The sequence below is a fragment of the Loxodonta africana genome, chromosome 26 (genome assembly GCF_030014295.1).
Source record: "Loxodonta africana isolate mLoxAfr1 chromosome 26, mLoxAfr1.hap2, whole genome shotgun sequence".
Taxonomy (NCBI): Eukaryota; Metazoa; Chordata; class Mammalia; order Proboscidea; family Elephantidae; genus Loxodonta; species Loxodonta africana.
In genome coordinates, this window is record NC_087367.1 from 1,139,781 (window position 1) to 1,159,439 (window position 19,659).

A 19,659-nucleotide genomic window follows, 5' to 3' on the forward strand; every position below is an offset into this window, starting at 1 on the left:
GGTTTTGTTTTTTCTCACCTAACTGTATCTTTAGAAAAAGGCACAACAATGACATCTTTGTGACTGAGCAGATCGTCCAGTATTCTAGTGGTCGGACAGGACAGCAAATCCCCACCTTCACCTTGATCACAAAGAGCAACCATGTGGTCCCTCACTTTACAACCCTGTCATGTAAGAGACACTACGTTAGAGACATTCCTTCAAAGATCACTCCATGTTTTTGACTTTCTTTCACCAGCCATATCAACCATTTTACAAATTTTCTTGTGAAAATATACAGAAAAGATCATGAAACACAAATGTACATAATACCCTAGAACAGCACTGTAACCACCATGCACATCAAGAAACAGAATGCTGTCAACACTCCAGGAGCCCACATGTGCCCAACCCCAATCACAAAGGTCTCTCTCTCACCAAAAGGTGACCCCTCTCCTGACTTCGATGGTGATCACTTCTTTGCTTTACTTTATACTTTTACCATCTAAGGGTGTGCACCCCGAAACAGTACTGTTAGTTTTGCCCCTTTTGTTTAAACATTTTATTTTTATAATTCAGTCCCATGGTATTGCATGTAACAGTAACATTTGCTTTAATGCATAGTATTCCACTGTATGAATGAACACAATTTATTCATTTTCCTGTTGATAGATGGGTTGTTTCCAGTTTGGGGACAGCACAAATACTGCTATAAACATTCTTTTACATGTTTCCTGGGGCACAAGTACATGCATGTGTCAAATATATTGCGATCAACAGCATATGAGACTTCCCGTTACTCCACGTCCTTTGCTAACACTCAGACATTTTAATTTTCTGGTGGGTGTGTAGTGGCATCTCATTGTGGTGTTAATATGCACTTCCTCAATTACAAATGAGGTTGAGCTCCTTTATACGTTTACTGGACATGAGAATTTTTTTCTTGTGTGAAATACCTAGTCTTTTTTTTTTCTTATTGATTTATAGGAGTCTTACAATATATTCTTAGTATGGTATGGTTACACAACATTGTGAATGACTGTTGTTGTAGAGCAGATCCCAACTCACAGTGACTCATGGGTGCAGAGCAGAATGTTACAGGGTTTCCACGGCTGTGACCTTTCAGAAGCAGACTGCCAGGCCTGTCTCTTGAGGTGTTTCTGGGTGGGTTTGAATTGCCAATCTTTTTAATATGAACCTTTTACGGATATATGTGTTGCTAATATCCCTTTCTACCTGTGAGTTTGTCTTCTCAGTCTTAATTGATTTAATATAACTGATGAATTTATCAATCTCTTCCTTTATGGTATTATCTGTTAACAGCTTTATTAGTTTGCCCTTCACATATGGGAAACCCTGGTGGCGTAGTGGTTAAGCACTACAGCTGCTAACCAAAGGGTCGGCAGTTCGAATCCGCCAGGCGCTCCTTGGAAACTCTGTAGGGCAGTTCTACTCTGTCCTATAGGGTCGCTATGAGTCGGAATCGACTCAAAGGCACTGGGTGGGATTTTTTCACATATGTTCCTTTTTTTGTGATAGAATGGGACAGATGCCCAATTCTATTTTTTTCCCATATTGGTACCCAAATGTCCTAGCACCTCTCTTTGGGAAAGGCCACCCTTTGCCCAGTGCTCTGGGTGCCACTTTGGTCAGCCACCTTTCCACATACGTGTGGCTTTGTTTCTACACAGGCAGTCCCTGACTCATGACTGCCTTAAGTCGGTTCTGACATAGGTTAAATATCATTTTTTTAGTTGTCATTATTAGTGCCTTTTATTATCAGTATCTTTATAAATCCTATCTTTGAACACCTGTGAATGAACACCTGAGAGTTGTAGCAACAGCAAATTACGTGCTCCAACAGCATACATAGTACACAGTACTAACGATAAGATGTACCAAGACCCCCTCCCCCCAAAACACTGCTGTTAAGTGTGGTTTGTAGTAACTCGAATACGTCTTAAGTCGGAAACTACCTGTATTCTGTTCTCTTCTACGTCCACTTGTCTCTTTGCCAGTATCACCTGTCTAAATTATCACAGCTTTATAATAAATCTTGGTATCTAGTAAGTCCTTCTACCTTTGTCATCTCTGAGAGTATTCTGACTCTACTTGGCCCTCTGCATTTCCATATAAATCTTAGAGTCAGCTTAGCAAAGTTCCTAATAAAAATTTATTGGGATTTTTATTGAGATTGCATTGATCTATATAGATCAGTTTGACAAGTACCCACATCTTACAATAGTAAGTTTTCCAATCTATGAACATGGTACAACAATACTATCATTTTTTAAGTCTTCTTTATTTTCTCTCAATAATGTTTTATGTTTTCTTTGTAGAGGTCTTGCACCTATTGTTAGATTTATTCCTGTTGTTGCTGTGTGCCATCAAGTCGATTCGACTCAGAGCCATCCTATATAACAAAGCAGAACTGCCCCATAGTATTTCCTAGGCAGATCACTAGGTCTTTTCTCCTGCGGAGCGGCTGGTGGGCTTCAACCACCAACCTTTTCCTTGGCAGCTGAGGCTTAACAATTGCACCATCCGGGCTCCTTAGATTTATTCCTGGGACTTGACAGTTTTCATGCTGTTGTAAATGGTTTTTAATAAATTTCATTTTTTAATTCTGTTGGTATATAGAAATACAACTGATTTTTGTAAGTTGATTTTTAAGAGATCAACCTTCCCCTTTAACGTGTTATTGTAGCAAATTATACTGATTGTCTAGTGTTAAACCAATCTTGCAGCCTAAAAATAAACCCAAGTTCTCCATGATAAGTATCCTTTTTATATATTGCTGGATTTAGATGGCGAAGACTTTGTTTACAGATTTTGAATTCATATTCATGAGTAACAGTGCCCTATAATTTTCCTTCGCCATATTGTTCTTGTCAGCTTTTCATAAATTATATTAGCCTCATAAAATGATTTGGGGAATGTGCTTTTTTCATTTCCTGGAAGAGTTTGTTCAAGTTTGCCATTACTTCCCTAAACAGTTGGTAGAATCTGCTCGTACAGGAATCTGGGTGTAAACAGTTTTCTTTGTGGAAAAACTATTTTTACTGGTTAAATTTCTTTAAGAGATATGAGTTGAAATCGACTCAATGGCAATGGGTTTTGGTTTTTCGGTATGTTTTAGATCTCTCTCTTAAGAGATTTGCTTCCCTTCCCCCATCACACACTGACACATTCTGTCTTTTCACTGGAACACTTAAACTATTTAATGTAAATTTGAGCTTATATCCACTACCCGATTATATGCTCTTCAGTGTTCCTCTTTCTCTTCTTTTGGATTTTTAAGAATCATTCCACCCTCCCCTCACACACATTAATTTGAAGTTATACATTCTTTTAGCCTTTTAGTGGTTATCCTAGAACTTATAACTTGCGTTTTTGACTTACCAAAGTCTAACATTAATACCCTCCTCCCAGATAATGCAAGACCTTTTAAATTCCATTTCATCACCCTCCTGGCTTACAGGCTATTGTTGCAGGGTTTTAAATTTATACTTTACATTGCATAGTATATATTAATTATTTTATATTTTTTGAATTATTAATATAGTTGACATGTAATTATATATTTACTATATTACACATCACATACATATGTATACATCCACAAAACATTACCATCATTGTTTTAATATAGTCAACGTTCATTTAGAATTACCAATATATTCATTTCTTTCTTTGGTCTCCATTCCTTCTTGCATGTCAAGAACATCCTTTAGCATTTCTTTTAAAGCAATTTGCTGGTTACAAATTGCCTCAGTTTTTGTTTGTCTAAACATGTCTTTATTTTGCCTTTAGAGAATATTTAAGCGAAGGCATAGATTTCTAGATGAATTATTTCTCTTAGTACACTGAAGACCTTGTGGGCTGTATTCTGGCTTCCACTGTCACTGTTGAGAAGTGAGTTCTGTAATTACTGATGTTTTGAAGCGATTTCATACTTTTTCCCACTGGCTGCTTTTAAAATGTCTTCTTTGTTTTTGACTTTCTTCAGGTTCACTATGACATGTGTAGGTACAGATTTCTTATTATCCTATTGGGAATCACTGGAATTCTTGAAAACATAACATCTTCCAAAGGTTTTGAAAATCTCAGTTACTCTCTCTTCGAATTCTGCCATTCTCTTTCTCTTCTCCTATTGAGAATGCAGTTAAATACGTGTCATATCTTCTCACTGTACCCTCCAGATCTCTTACTCTCTTAAATTTCTCACCATTTTGTACTTCATTCTGGATACTTTCTTCTGACTTACCTTTCAGTTAACTAATTCCTTCTTCAGCTGTGTCTTAATACGCTGCTAAATTTGTCCCTGAGTTTAAATTTGTTATTGACTTTTTCAGTTTTAGCATCCTTGTTTTCGTTTAAACATTCTTCGTCGCTTTTTATAGTTTATAATTAATTCCCTGCTAAAAATTTCCAAGCTTGGCTTATATTAATCTAAACTAGTAATCCTATTTTTTTTTCAGTCCATGTCAATAATTCCAATATTTGTGGTTCTGTTGTCTAAGTTTCTGCTGTTCCCATTCATGATAATTTGTTTCCATCTATGTCACATTATCTTTGTGTGCTGAATATTTTGTTAGAAAAACTATTTGTAGAAATAAGCAGAGGCCTAGAATAATGTCCCCTCTCTCCAAAGAAGGTTTTTACTGCTTTTTTCAGGTGTCTTGGGACAGTGGCAATCTAAGATTACCTTAATCCAAATTCACAGCTTGAAATTTTCTGGGCCACCCAAATGAATCAAAGCCAGGATGCTATCCAGGCAAGGGCTGGTTTGCTTTGGGTATATGCTTATTTTCTTTGGGAACACTACTCACGGTGTACGGGTGGGATATTATTCATTCATGTTTCTACTCTTAGCAGACCTTGGACCCTGACCACTTTCACACATCCTGATACAGCTTAGCCTCCCAGCCACCTCTTCCAGTTTGGTAATCGCCCCCAAAACAAAGATGGCCCTTAGTACCAGTTCACTTCTATAGGTTCCCATTATCTCCCGTATCTTTATGCTAATTCCTTACTATCCCATTAGCTCTTTGATGCTTTTAATACGATGGCCTTTACATTCCATCTACTTTTTTTGGTTCACTTTTGATGGGAGGATTGGTCTGAATTACTTAGTTTGCTATTACTGAAAATATAAATCACTATATGAGCTATTTAGATTTCAACTAGAAATCATCTCAATTGTTATCCATTAAGTTGCATACCAGGCTTATCATACAATTTAATTACTATTTTATTCCTTGAATTCTCTCAAAATGAGTATTAATAGTTAATGAATCAATAAATAGATAATAACAAGCAAAAGAGTTACAATTTTTAGAAGTCTATTTAGTTCAAAACACTGTGGAAACGTGATTGTTAAAATGGAAACATCTTGAACACAGATAAATGCGATAACTAAAAATCATGTTTACACTAAAACATAACAGTAATCAGGAATTAATGAAACACCTTGGGCCTGTCAAAGCTAATCCAGTTTTGCTCAAAGTCTCACATCCAATTTAAAATAGCTTTGTATATGCAAAATACATACCTAAAACCTTAAATATGAACATTACATAAAGGAACCTTATTACCTCACCAATAAAATTTCTGATGAATCAAAGTTAGTAACAGATTGCAAACATGACAAACCTAATCCAATTTATATTTCATGATCCATCGTTTCAGTAACATTCATGCCTATGTCCAAAATCCCTTGCCCCTAAACTTCATCGTACCTATCTGGGAAAACACCAACTCTAGGGGAGCTCAAAGACCCATTTTCTCCATGCCTGTACTCACAGTCGAAGGCCGGTGATGAAAGTGATATAAAAAGGCAAGTTGGATTTCACTATAAATTTATGATTACCAACCTCTAAAGGGTCCTTAAACTACCTGACAACCTACATTTCTCTAGAAAATTCACTTCCCTGTTTTCCGAAACAACTATTTCAAACTTTCTGTGCTTTCTTTAAACCCTGGAACCTTCTCTCTTAGAAGATGGCTTTACCTTCTATTTTACATAGAATAGGAAAGGCAATGGATTGGAACAAGTTATCATCCAAAAGACACTCCCAATTTTAATAATATCTGCAATCATCCTATTCTTCCTCCGTTTATAATAGAGACGCTGTCTTTCCTTTTGTCTAAACTAACACAGCCACTTGTGCTTAGGATCCCATGCCACTCTTCTTCCTCATGAATCTTACACTATCAGCCTCTCCTTCTCAATGGGATCCTCTCCACTGACTTTAAAGTGTCTCTCCTTCGAAAACAAAACAAAAACAATAAACATCCGTAACCTAATTACTGATCCTTCTCCTTCCTTGCTCAAATTTCCCCAAAGAGCTCTTATTCATACTTCCTCCAATTCACCACCTACTCACCCCTCGCCCCCCACCAATATGGCTTCTGGATGTAGCACTGCACCAAAACAGCCCATGCTAAGGTCACTAGTGAACTCCAGGTCACCAAAGCTAAAGGATATGTTTCTTCCTTTATTTTATTTGACCTTTCCACAGTACTTGGCACCAAGGACTGGTCTGTTTTTCTTTACATACTGCTTCTTTAACTTCCATGATAACATCCTTGGTTTTCCTCCCATCATCTGGCTGCTCCTGATTACTCTCTGCAGGCTCATACTTCTCTATCTAGCCTTTAAATGCTGTCTTTTCTTTAGGCTTCATCCTTAGACCCTTTTGCTCTTACATTTACCAATACCTGGTGGCTTCCTTCAATTATTACTTATTTGCAAGAAGTCTTACAAACTATTAATTCTAGCCTGGACTACTTCTTTGAGCTCCAAACCCATAAATCTAACAGTCTCTGCCAAGTATACCATAAAGTATCTCAAATAGAATTCATGGGCTTCTCTCTAAACCTCATTTCTTCTGCTGTTTCCTCTTCAGTGAATAATGCTACCATCTTGCACAAGCAAGAAACTGAGTCATCCTTGACTTCTCTCCCTCTCTCCACAATACTATCTATTAAGTCATTTCAGTTTTACCTCCTAAATCTTGAATTCATCCACTTCTTTGCATCTCTACTACCCTAGTCCAAGCTATCATCCTGTCTAAGAGTACTATAGTAGCTCCCTCTTGTGCCTGAATCCACAGACTAACCCATAAACCATTCTCTTCACTGCAACTGGTATTTTCCAAATTCAGGATAAAAGAAAAACTCTAACATGGCCTACAAAGTCCTGCTCTGCATGGTGCGGCCCCTACCTACCTCTCTGGCCTTGTCTGGGACTAGGCATGTTTTCTGTAATGGCCACAGCAGCCTTCTTTCAGTCTCCTTTAGGCCTTGCTGCTCTGACTGGAATGCTATTCCTTCCATCTTTGCCTCACACGCACCTATTATCCTTCAGATCTCACCCAAATGTCGACTCCTTAAGGGGGCATTCCCTGACTTCAATGGCCAGGTGACAGCAGCTTATTATAGACATTTGTGGCCCTGTGTACTTCTTCAAACACTCATCAGAGGTACAATTTTACAACTCTTTGTATACCTTTTTTTTTTTCCTTTTTGATATTAATGACTGAACTATAAGCTCCATGGACACAGAAACTAATTTTACACACTGCTCTCTACTTTGCACAGCGAATGGTACATTTTAGTGTTATAAATATTTTTTGTCTGGATGATGACAAGGAAGAGCTTTAGGTTCCTTTCATTCACTCATGAAATTTAATGACATAACGATTCCAAAAGTGTTAGTGACCAAGGAATCTAACCTATTGCAATACTCACATATTACACCAAGATACGCGCGCAAGGGTGTTCACTGAAACACTGTAATACCATCAATCTGGGAACAACCTAAATGTTCACCAATAGGAGAATGGTTAAATAAACTGGGATATACACACAGCTTTGAATATTACACAGCAGCTAAATAAAACGACACAGAGAGATAATCTACGTATATCACTCAGTGAAAGAATAATATCAATAGCGTGATCTCCTTTCCAATATAAAATGACACAGAGAGATAACTTAGGTATATCACTGAGTGAAATAATAATATAAATAGCATGATCTCATTTCCAATATAAAAATTATATATAATTTGTACTTGAAGTATACAAATAAGTATACAAATACAAACGAAACTGTTAACTAAGAAGAGGTGGAGAAGGTGGGAGCGGTGTGAAGAGGGGTTTCTTTTTTTTTTACTCAAAATATTTATGTATTGTTTGAAGTGTTTTCTATATGGATGTATTACTTTTAAACTTTAAAAATAACAAAAGGGGAGAGGATTTAAATAAAAAGTGTTAGTGAGTGCTGTATGTAACTACAAATGGGCAATATTCAAAATTTACCTTTGTCAGCTGAGTGGGATCAAACCGAAGAACTTTTTGGTTGCAGCAGGGATAAATTCCAGTGCCCACGGTGCTTGGTGAGCTCGCTGCAGTGGGGTAGACCACTGTTTCTGAGTGATACTGACAGTGTGAGAATTCAGTACAGAGAAAAGCCTGAAGAAAAGAAGTACGTAAAAATAAACCATTACTGCTTCCACAAGGAAATTATGCCTATCAAAACACAAGAAGATCGCATACTGTATGATTCCATTGACATGTACTGTACAGAAAAGGCACATCTATGGAGCCGCAAAGTAGATTAGTGGTTGCCTGGGGTAGGGGTGAGAATGGGGGGTGACTACAAATGACCACGAGGGACCTTCTAGGGTGATGGAAATGCTCTAAACCTGGATTGTGAAGATGACCACACAACTCCATAAATTCACTGTAAAATCACTGAGTTGTACACTTAAAAATGAGTGACTTGGTGGCACACAAAACTTTATTCAAATTTCAGGTGGATTAAACTGATCTTAGGGGCCCTGGTGGCCCAGTGGTTAAAGTGCTCGGCTACTAGCCGAACAGTCAATGGTTTGAACCCACCAGCTGCTCCTCAGGAGGAAAGCGGCATCTGCTTCCATAAAGGCTACAGCCTTGGGAACCCTACGGGGCAGTGCCACTCTGACCTGCAGGGTCGCCGTGAGTCGGAATCAACTTGATGGTAGTGGGTAATGGTAAACTGACCTTGATGTTCATGCAATTTTATAACTGGCTAGTCACCTCAACAGTTTTCAGTGGAAAGTAAAACATAAGTTTGCCTAACTTGATTATTCCCTGATATACTATTTAAGCTACATATTTAGCATCAGTACTAATGAGAACTGTTGAGTAACTCTGAATCATGAGTGAAAAAACTTATCAAGGTTTAATTATAAAATAATAGGTTTCAGATATGTTTATAAGTTGGTTAAAATTCTAAGAACATAACAAAATTAACAATTCTAAACAGTGACAATCCTGAAAACAAAAGCAAGACAGAATAACTATAATTCAGAATTCTTAGTTCCAATTATGATTTCGAAACAAAGGTTTTTAATTAAAAAAATTTTTTTGAGAGTCTGATGAAAGCTATCAGGTGTACACTCTCATACACACAATATTTTGCATACAAATTCAGGTGGTTTATAAACTCTCCATAATAAATATTAAAAATCATTATTCAATTTGTTAGAAAAAACTCCCCCAAATTTTCTGCATTCTAACATGCTAAGCAAGTCTGGTTTTAGAAGCTTGATATCCCTGATTGATTATAAGCGATACCCCAATCATGGGATGGCTCACTACTTTTCTGCTGGTTTGAAAATGAAACAAAACAAAACAAAACAAAAAAAACAACTGACAATGCCAAGTGCCAAAGTACTTCAGTAAACCTGATTTTCAAAAAAACATGGGTACGTAGGAAGTCAGTTAGGTGGAACTTATGCAGTTTGAAAAAATCCTATCCCTAATGGTTTTGATAAGCTGCTCTTCCATCCCTCCACTGAAAATAATCACCCACATGAGATAATAAAATCGACAGGGCAGGGAGACTTCAGGGTTCATAGGAAATCTTACACAGAACACTCTGAATTTACACATAAGATTAATTAGGAATGAGCGGGACTATAAAGACCTGCTTACTTTATAAAAGGGCCATGGTGGCAAAAGCAGAGAATCCTAGCCACTAGACCACCAGGTACAGGTGGGTTTACCTTAGAGTCCTTCAAATAGCAAGGTTTCTGGTGTTTTTATTATAGATTTCCTTCGTAAAACATGAACTAGAACTTTTTTTGGGAACACAGTCATTGTGATAAAAGGGCACATATCAGCACCCAGTCTGCAAAGGTGCTTCTGGGTTTCTAAAGAAACTTATGGGCCAGTGGAAAAACAGTTTTGGCTAGAAATAATTAGGGGAAAGGAGGGTATTGCATTTTTTTTTTTCATACTGAGAAAATGGATTTGGTCACTTAAAACCTGTTGTTTTTCTAAAAATTGAGCAAGGCACTGATTGCTGCAGCGATGGAAATAAAAAGGGGGAGGAAGAAACATGACAGAGAAACGAGGCCAGATGTAGGCAATGTTTAACCGTTTAACTGTTATTTTTCTACTAGATTCTTAAAGAGATGTCAGATATTGTCCAAACACAATCAAACATACTAATCAAACCGAATATATTAAAAGGGTCTTTTCCTCAATGTTTGCAGAAGAGGATAAAAAAATGCTCACTTGACAACATCTTGAGCAAGTCAGCCAGTTGACGGTTCCCCACAAGCGCCAATATACATCTCTCCAAGATTTTAATTCTTCAAAAAAACTATTCAAATACTCGTGAACATCCCAAGTCTTGTCTCTGGGGAAAAAGAACCTCAAATGTTACATTATTTTACAAACAAGCAATATAAACCGTACGTTTTAAACAGGTGTTTTAAAGTTTGTGGCTTATTTCCAAGAACATTTCCCCAAATAATGCGTGTAGTATAGACTGCAGTACAAGGGAGGTAAAATTTCTTTTGGGAGTTTACTCTGTGGCATGAAAAGGCATGAAAAGTTCACTGCCAGATTATTTGCTAACCTGGATAGAGTTATAAATCGAACACAGCTTGAAGCAGGCCAACAATTAGGACTTAGGAATACATTGTTAAACAGAATCTTCATTATAACTGCATGTGTTGTAAGGTAAGTTGATATTAATTATCGGTGATTCTAAACATTTCCTTAATATAGTAGTTCTTTATATTATTTTCAAAAGACATTTTCTAATAATTGACTAAAATAGCTTGTTATATACAACCTGGTCTAGGTAATACACATTTTGTAATTAAATAATATAAAGTTAAAAAATAGCAAAGGCTTAAAACTAACTTGCCATGATCACGTGTAATTCCAGTGCCTATTTTTTTTAAAACCTTTATTTTAATCTTTTCTAACTTTTGCTATTTTTTTCCATAGCTCAACAAATAACAAAATGTCATCATGAATTTCAAATCACATAGGAACAATCTGTTTTAAAAATTATTTAAAGACAATTTTTAAAATGTATGCCTCAACAGCAGACTTGAAAAAAAAAAAAACAAAAACTGATGCTGCCCCAAGTCGATTCTGACGCATAGTGACCCTACAGGACAGAGTGGAACTGTCCCATAGGGTTTCCAAGGAGCAGCTGGTGGATTCAAACTGCCCATTTATTGGTTAGCAGCCGAGCTCTTAACCACTGCGCCACCATGGCTCCTAGTGTTGACGGTAATAATATTTTTTCACATACTAACATTAATAGTTATTGCTGTTATAACCCAAAAAACCCAGTGCCCTCGAATCAATTCCAACTCATAGTGACCGTATAGGACAGAGTAGAACTGCCCCATACGGTTTCCAAGGAGCGCCTGGCAGATTCGAACTGCCAACCCTTCGGTTAGCAGCCGTAGCACTTAACCACTACGCCACCAGGATTTCCAATGCTGTTATAATGGAAGTAATTTTCAAAAGTTGAATCAAATTTCGAGACAAAAAAAAAAAAAAAAACTGTAAAATCCCAGGGGCTTAAAGTAACTAATGAAGATTCTTTGATTACTGAGAGAAAAATGAAACATTTTAAAGTTCACTGTGCTATTAATAGTAAAATCAAATGTTAAAGGTTTCCCTGCATTGTTGTTGTAATATTTACAGTATTAAATCTAAAATTTGTAGGTTTTTTTCCTTTAATAAAATGCTGTGCATCTTTACAAAGAAGAAAAATGAAAGTAAAAACTAGAATCATCCACAATGCTAACACCCACAGGTAACACCACAGTTGACAACTTCGTGACATGAACATACTTCCAGTTTTGTTTTATGTTTTTGTTCACTTAATTTACCACTAATAACCTCTTATGTAAGCACAGTACATGCTTTACTCTTGAAGAGTACACATTACTCTCAATGGGTACACGTTACTCTTAAAGGGTACACATTACTCTTAAAGGGTACACATCAAGAATGGATAGATTTTAATGTGTTTAATTAGGTAGGTGTTTATCTATTTATTTTGCTACTTTAAAAACAGAGCAATAAATATAAGTCCAACATCACCTCTGTGGATAAATTCCTAGCAGTTTGGTATTGTCAAAGAATACACACATTTTAAAGTATCTGCCTTCCTGAAATATTGAACCAATTTACACCTCCCTCCCCCCCATTTCAGAATGAGAACTTGTTTTGTATTTAAAAAGAAAAAAAACAAGGTATGGGTTAATGGAATACTGATGAAATACGATGAACCTATAAATAGATTATGGAAAATTCAATTTTAAAGACACTTTTCCTCACTTGACAAAATTCATTTGGAAGTAAATTCAGTTCTTTTATAAAATTCAATATATTTATACAGATAATTAAAATCTGTTAGTGAAATTATATTTTAATGGCATTGACCAGAATATAATCTTTCATGATTAATACACAATAACTTTATTTTAAAGCTTAAAAAATCATGAAACTTATTCGGTAAGTCAAATGTAGCCTCTATAAGCCGCCTTAGCTTGTTTTGAAGGTAGCATCTTTCTAAATCAAAATCGGACCACATGCATAAAAGGACATTCCGTTCCTCACAGGCACAGTTACGCTTTGATAAACACATTAGAAATTCACATAAAAATGGTGTATTTTATTTTCACTACACCTTAGATGAATATAGATAATATTTCCATGCCGATCCACATTGATTTTTCCAGGAATGCAGGGAATTCTTCTTTCTGTTTCCTTTGTTAAAAGCTTCTTACACAAAGAGCATCTGAAACATGAAGAAGACACTAAAACATTCAAGAAAATTTTAAATGTAGTAAAAGTAGAGAGTTTAGCTGCGTCACATAGCACAGCAATGAGAACCCGTTACCGTACCTGTATAACGTGGCTGCGTTACCCCGAGAGTCTGGATTCAAGTACTCAGGATCAAACAGTCTCTCAATCTTCTTACAAAAAAGTTTACTATTAACAACAAGGACACACAAATTAATTTTCTATATTTACTTTACTAAAGTTACTTGATAGTCATTAAAATAAACACTGATCTATTTGTACATGTGTAAGATTAGGTTAATAAATCCTTGGAGAACTTTTTGGCGGTTTATAACACATTATTGGTGCTCTACAAAGTAAACATACCTATTAACAAGAGCTGCTTCATCAAGAATCTGTTTTACAAGAAAAATAACAAACATCTACCTATTTTTAACCTTTTGTTACTATAAAAAGTTATAATTAAGGTAGTGCGTTACTGACACAAGAATAGACAAATCAATGAACAAAATGAAGAACTCTGAAGCAGACTTTACACATATAGACTGCTACCTCATGCTGCATATGACAAGTAATTCAAGACAGATAATAGAAAAAACACAGGAGAGTATCTTCACCACCTGTAGGTAAGCAAAGATTTCTGGAACAGAACACAAAATCTCACCCAGTTCCGTGGCTTCAAACTTCATTTACTCTTAAATATCTGTTTTAAACTCTGACCTCTGACCTCACTCCAGGCTTGTACATCCAACTATCTCCCTGCCATTCATTCCTGAATGTCCAATAAGCAGATTAAATAATCTTAAGATCGAAATTCATCTCTTGATTCCTTTCACCCCAATCTTTCCTCTCTCCATAAATGGCAGCACCATCCACTTAGCTGCTCAAGCTCAAATCTTCTCTTTTCCCACACCATTTCATCACAAACTTGTTAAATCTTTCTAACATACCCTGAATTCACCTACCTCTTTCCAGCCCCACTGAGTCTACCCAGTCCACACCCTGTCATCTCTTACTTATCTCCTTGCTTCTATTGTGATACGCTTACAATCTGTTCTCCACATAGCAACTACAATGATCGCTGGAAATTAAATGAGATCAGGGCACTCCTCTGCCACAAAGGAGCGTATCCTTCTTGCTGTGGTCTCAACAGTCCCTGGTGACACGACCATCACTTGCCTCATCTCACACCACCGTGAGTAATACTTAATCTAATTCACTACCACAATATACGCACGTGTACATTACGTAAAATAACTAATTACTAATTTTCATCTTGGCTCTGGATAAATTCCACTTCACTTAAAAGACACTAAAATAAAACAGAAATATATTTCTTCTAACAGAAACATCAGGTTAAAAAATAAATTTATAAAATTACCTCCTAAACTTATCTTTCTTGTCCTTTAAATCATCAACTTCATTGTGTGTGAACAGATCAGCTATACGTGTGAGAAGACTTGAATTAATGCAGTTCATGTTACATGGGGTAGCTACTATGGCGTTCATGTTTTTGTGACAATACTGAATACACTGTTCAACCTAAAAAAAAACACAGAATGGAAAATTAATCTTGAAAGTAGTAGCATGAAGTTTTATCAATACTTTTCAAAGACAAAAAGTCATTAAAAGCCTAGCCCATGTATTGTTAGGCACTGACCAGGTTTTGCCTATCTGAGTTAACACATGCTGGTCAAAAGTGGCCCAGCAGGTCAAGTTTATAAACATACATGCACATACCAGGAAAAATAATTTTCACCTTTTTGGAATATTTCAAACACTGAGTAATGATCCCCCTTCATGGATGTGACAAGTATAAATCTTAGTTCACAAACTCAAGTTACAGGATATGTCACTGCCTACAACTAAGTAACACCTTTAAGCCTCCATTTCTCTGGGTGGCAGAAATAAAATCTCAGCCAATTCAGGACTTCCTCAGTTGTGTTGGGTTCCCATCTGACCTTCTTCCCTTCTCTCCAACCTGAGGTATATTTATTTACTTTTTTTTTTTTTAAATAACTTTTATTAAGCTTCAAGTGAACGTTTACAAATCCAATCAGTCTGTCACATATAAGTTTACATACATCTCTCTCCCTACTCCCACTTGCTCTCCCCCTCTTGAGTCAGCCCTTTCAGTCTCTCCTTTCTTGACAATTTTGCCGGCTTCCCTCTCTCTCTATCCTCCCATCCCCCCTCCAGACAAGAGTTGCCAACACAATCTCAAGTGTCCACCTGATATAATTAGCTCACTCTTCATCAGCGTCTCTCTCCCACCCGCTGACCAGTCCCTTTCATTTCTGATGAGTTGTCTTCGGGGATGGTTCCTGTCCTGTGTCAACAGAAGGTCTGGGGAGCATGGCCGCCGGGATTCCTCCAGTCTCAGTTAGACCATTAAGTTTGGTCTTTTTATGAGAATTTGGGGTCTGCATCCCACTGATCTCCTGCTCCCTCAGGGGTCCTCTGCTGTGCTCCCTGTCAGGGCAGTCATCGATTGTGGCCAGGCACCAACTAGTTCTTCTGGTCTCAGGATGATGTAGGTCTCTGGTTCATGTGGCCCTTTCTGTCTCTTGGACTCTTAGTTGTCGTGTGGCCTTGGTGTTCTTCATTTTCCTTTGCTCCAGGTGGGTTGAGACCAATTGCTGCATCTTAGATGTCCGCTTGTTAGCATTTAAGACCCCAGACGCCATATTTCAAAGTGGGATGCAGAATGATTTCATAATAGAATTATTTTGCCAATTGACTTAGAAGTCCCCACAAACCATGTTCCCCAGACCCCCGCGCTTGCTCCGCTGACCTTTGAAGCATTCATTTTATCCCGGAAACTTCTTTGCTTTTGATCCAGTCCAATTGAGCTGACCTTCCATGTATTGAGTGTTGTCTTTCCCTTCACCTAAAGCAGTTCTTATCTACTGATTAATCAATAAAAAACCCTCTCCCACCCTCCCTCCCTCCCCCCCTCGTCACCACAAAAGTATGTGTTCTTCTCAGGTTTACTATTTCTCAAGATCTTATAATAGTGGTCTTATACAATATTTGTCCTTTTGCCTCTGACTAATTTCGCTCAGCATAATGCCTTCCAGGTTCCTCCATGTTATGAAATGTTTCACAGATTCGTCACTGTTCTTTATCGATGCGTAGTATTCCATTGTGTGAATATACCACAATTTATTTACCCATTCATCCGTTGATGGACACCTTGGTTGCTTCCAACTTTTTGCTATTGTAAACAGAGCTGCAATAAACATGGCTGTGCATACATCTGTTTGTATGAAGGCTCTTGTATCTCTAGGGTCTATTCCGAGGAGTGGGATTTCTGGGTTGTATGGTAGTTCTATTTCTAACTGTTTAAGATAACGCCAGATAGATTTCCAAAGTGGTTGTACCATTTACATTCCCACCAGCAGTGTATAAGAGTTCCAGTCTCTCTGCAGCCTCTCCAACATTTATTATTTTGTGTTTTTTGGATTAATGCCAGCCTTGCTGGCGTGAGATGGAATCTCATCGTAGTTTTAATTTGCATTTCTCTAATGGCTAATGATCGAGAGCATTTTCTCATGTATCTGTTGGCTGCCTGAGTATCTTCTTTAGTGAAATGTGTGTTCATATCCTTTGCCCACTTCTTGATTGGGTTGTTTGTCTTTTTGTGGTTGAGTTTTGACAGAATCATGTAGATTTTAGAGATCAGGCGCTGGTCGGAGATGTCAAAGCTGAAAATTCTTTCCCAGTCTGTAGGTGGTCTTTTTACTCTTTTGGAGAAGTCTTTAGATGAGCATAGGTGTTTGATTTTCAGGAGCTCCCAGTTATCGGGTTTCTCTTCATCATTTTTGGTAATGTTTTGTATTCTGTTTATACCTTGTATTAGGGCTCCTAGGGTTGTCCCAATTTTTTCTTCCATGATCTTTATCGTTTTAGTCTTTATGTTTAGGTCTTTGATCCACTTGGAGTTAGTTTTTGTGCATGGTGTGAGGTATGGGTCCTGTTTCATTTTTTTGCAAATGGATATCCAGTTATGCCAGCACCATTTGTTAAAAAGGCTATCTTTTCCCCAGTTAATTGACACTGGTCTTTTGTCAAATATCAGCTGCTCATACGTGGATGGATCTATGTCTGGGTTCTCAATTCTGTTCCATTGGTCTATGTGTCTGTTGTTGTACCAATACCAGGCTGTTTTGACTACTGTGGCTGTATAATAGGTTCTGAAGTCGGGTAAGGTGAGGCCTCCCACTTTCTTCTTCTTTTTCAGTAGTGCTTTGCTTATCCGCGGCTTCTTTCCCTTCCATATGAAATTGGTGATTTGTTTCTCTATCCCCTTAAAATATGACATTGGAATTTGGATCGGAAGTGCGTTAAATGTATAGATGGCTTTTGGTAGAATAGACATTTTTACTATGTTAAGTCTTCCTATCCATGAGCAGGGTATGTTTTTCCACTTAAGTATGTCCTTTTGAATTTCTTGTAGTAGAGCTTTGTAGTTTTCTTTGTATAGGTCTTTTACATCCTTGGTAAGATTTATTCCTAAGTATCTTATCTTCTTGGGGGCTACTGTGAATGGTATTGATTTGGTTATTTCCTCTTCGGTGTTCTTTTTGTTGATGTAGAGGAATCCAAGTGATTTTTGTATGTTTATTTTATAACCTGAGACTCTGCCAAACTCTTCTATTAGTTTCAGTAGTTTTCTGGAGGATTCCTTAGGGTTTTCTGTGTATATAATCATGTCATCTGCAAATAGTGATAACTTTACTTCTTCCTTGCCAATCCGGATACCTTTTATTTCTTTGTCTAGCCTAATTGCCCTGGCTAAGACTTCCAACACGATGTTGAATAAGAGCGGTGATAAAGGGCATCCTTGTCTGGTTCCCGTTCTCAAGGGAAATGCTTTCAGGTTCTCTCCATTTAGAGTGATATTGGCTGTTGGCTTTGCATAGATGCCCTTTATTATGTTGAGGAATTTTCCTTCAATTCCTATTTTGGTAAGAGTTTTTATCATGAATGGGTGTTGGACTTTGTCAAATGCCTTTTCTGCATCAACTGATAAGATCATGTGGTTTTTGTCTTTTGTTTTATTTACGTGATGGATTACATTAATGGTTTTTCTGATATTAAACCAGCCTTGCATACCTGGTATAAAGCCCACTTGATCAGGGTGAATTATTTTTTTGATGTGTTGTTGGATTCTATTGGCTAGAATTTTGTTGAGGATTTTTGCATCAATGTTCATGAGGGATATAGGTCTATAATTTTCTTTTTTTGTAATGTCTTTACCTGGTTTTGGTATCAGGGAGATGGTGGCTTCATAGAATGAGTTGGGTAGTATTCCGTCCTTTTCTATGCTTTGAAATACCTTCAGTAGTAGTGGTGTTAACTCTTCTCTGAAAGTTTGGTAGAACTCTGCAGTGAAGCCGTCCGGGCCAGGGCTTTTTTTTGTTGGGAGTTTTTTGATTACCGTTTCAATCTCTTTTTTTGTTATGGGTCTATTTAGTTGTTCTACTTCTGAATGTGTTAGTTTAGGTAGGTAGTGTTTTTCCAGGAATTCATCCATTTCTTCTAGGTTTTCAAATTTGTTAGAGTACAATTTTTCATAATAATCTGAAATGATTCTTTTAATTTCATTTGGTTCTGTTGTGATGTGGTCCTTCTCATTTCTTATTCGGGTTATTTGTTTCCTTTCCTGTATTTCTTTAGTCAGTCTAGCCAATGGTTTATCAATTTTGTTAATTTTTTCAAAGAACCAGCTTTTGGCTTTGTTAATTCTTTCAATTGTTTTTCTGTTCTCTAATTCATTTAGTTCAGCTCTAATTTTTATTATTTGTTTTCTTCTGGTGCCTGATGGATTCTTTTGTTGCTCACTTTCTATTTGTTCAAGTTGTAGGGACAGTTCTCTGATTTTGGCTCTTTCTTCTTTTTGTATGTGTGCATTTATCGATATAAATTGGCCTCTGAGCACTGCTTTTGCTGTGTCCCAGAGGTTTTGATAGGAAGTATTTTCATTCTCGTTGCTTTCTATGAATTTCCTTATTCCCTCCTTGATGTCTTCTATAACCCAGTCTTTTTTCAGGAGGGTATTGTTCATTTTCCAAGTATTTGATTTCTTTTCCCTAGTTTTTCTGTTATTGATCTCTAGTTTTATTGCCTTGTGGTCTGAGAAGATGCTTTGTAATATTTCGATGTTTTGGACTCTGCAAAGGTTTGTTTTATGACCTAATATGTGGTCTATTCTAGAGAATGTTCCATGTGCGCTAGAAAAAAAAAGTATATTTTGCAGTAGTTGGGTGGAGAGTTCTGTATAAGTCAATGAGGTCAAGTTGGTTGATTGTTGTAATTAGATCTTCTGTGTCTCTGTTGAGCTTCTTACTGGATGTCCTGTCCTTCTCCGAAAGTGATGTGTTGAAGTCTCCTACTATAATTGTGGAGGTATCTATCTCACTTTTCAATTCTGTTAAAATTTGATTTATGTATCTTGCAGCCCTGTCATTGGGTGCATAAATATTTAATATGGTTATGTCTTCCTGATCAATTGTCCCTTTTATCATTATATAGTGTCCTTCTTTATCCTTTGTGGTGGATT

At 37.0% G+C, this 19,659-nt stretch overlaps 1 protein-coding gene across 6 annotated transcripts in view; it reads right to left on the reverse strand.

The window, feature by feature from the left end:
- SANBR (SANT and BTB domain regulator of CSR) overlaps positions 1 to 19,659 on the reverse strand; it is a 65,639-nt gene that overhangs the window by 23,318 nt on the left and 22,662 nt on the right. For 5 of the 6 annotated variants that reach the window (XR_010319463.1, XM_064276996.1, XM_064276995.1 and 2 more), the window contains 6 exons: positions 14,476 to 14,636; positions 13,197 to 13,283; positions 12,979 to 13,089; positions 10,551 to 10,674; positions 8,307 to 8,459; positions 19 to 164 (listed from right to left, as the gene is read on the reverse strand). Coding sequence is in view for 5 of the 6 variants with exons in the window: in XM_064276996.1 (XP_064133066.1) it covers positions 19 to 164; positions 8,307 to 8,459; positions 10,551 to 10,674; positions 12,979 to 13,089; positions 13,197 to 13,283; positions 14,476 to 14,636 (782 nt within the window). In the remaining variant the exon portion in view is untranslated. The remainder of the gene's footprint in view (positions 1 to 18; positions 165 to 8,306; positions 8,460 to 10,550; positions 10,675 to 12,978; positions 13,090 to 13,196; positions 13,284 to 14,475; positions 14,637 to 19,659) is intronic. The other variant, XM_064276997.1, reaches the window with a different exon arrangement.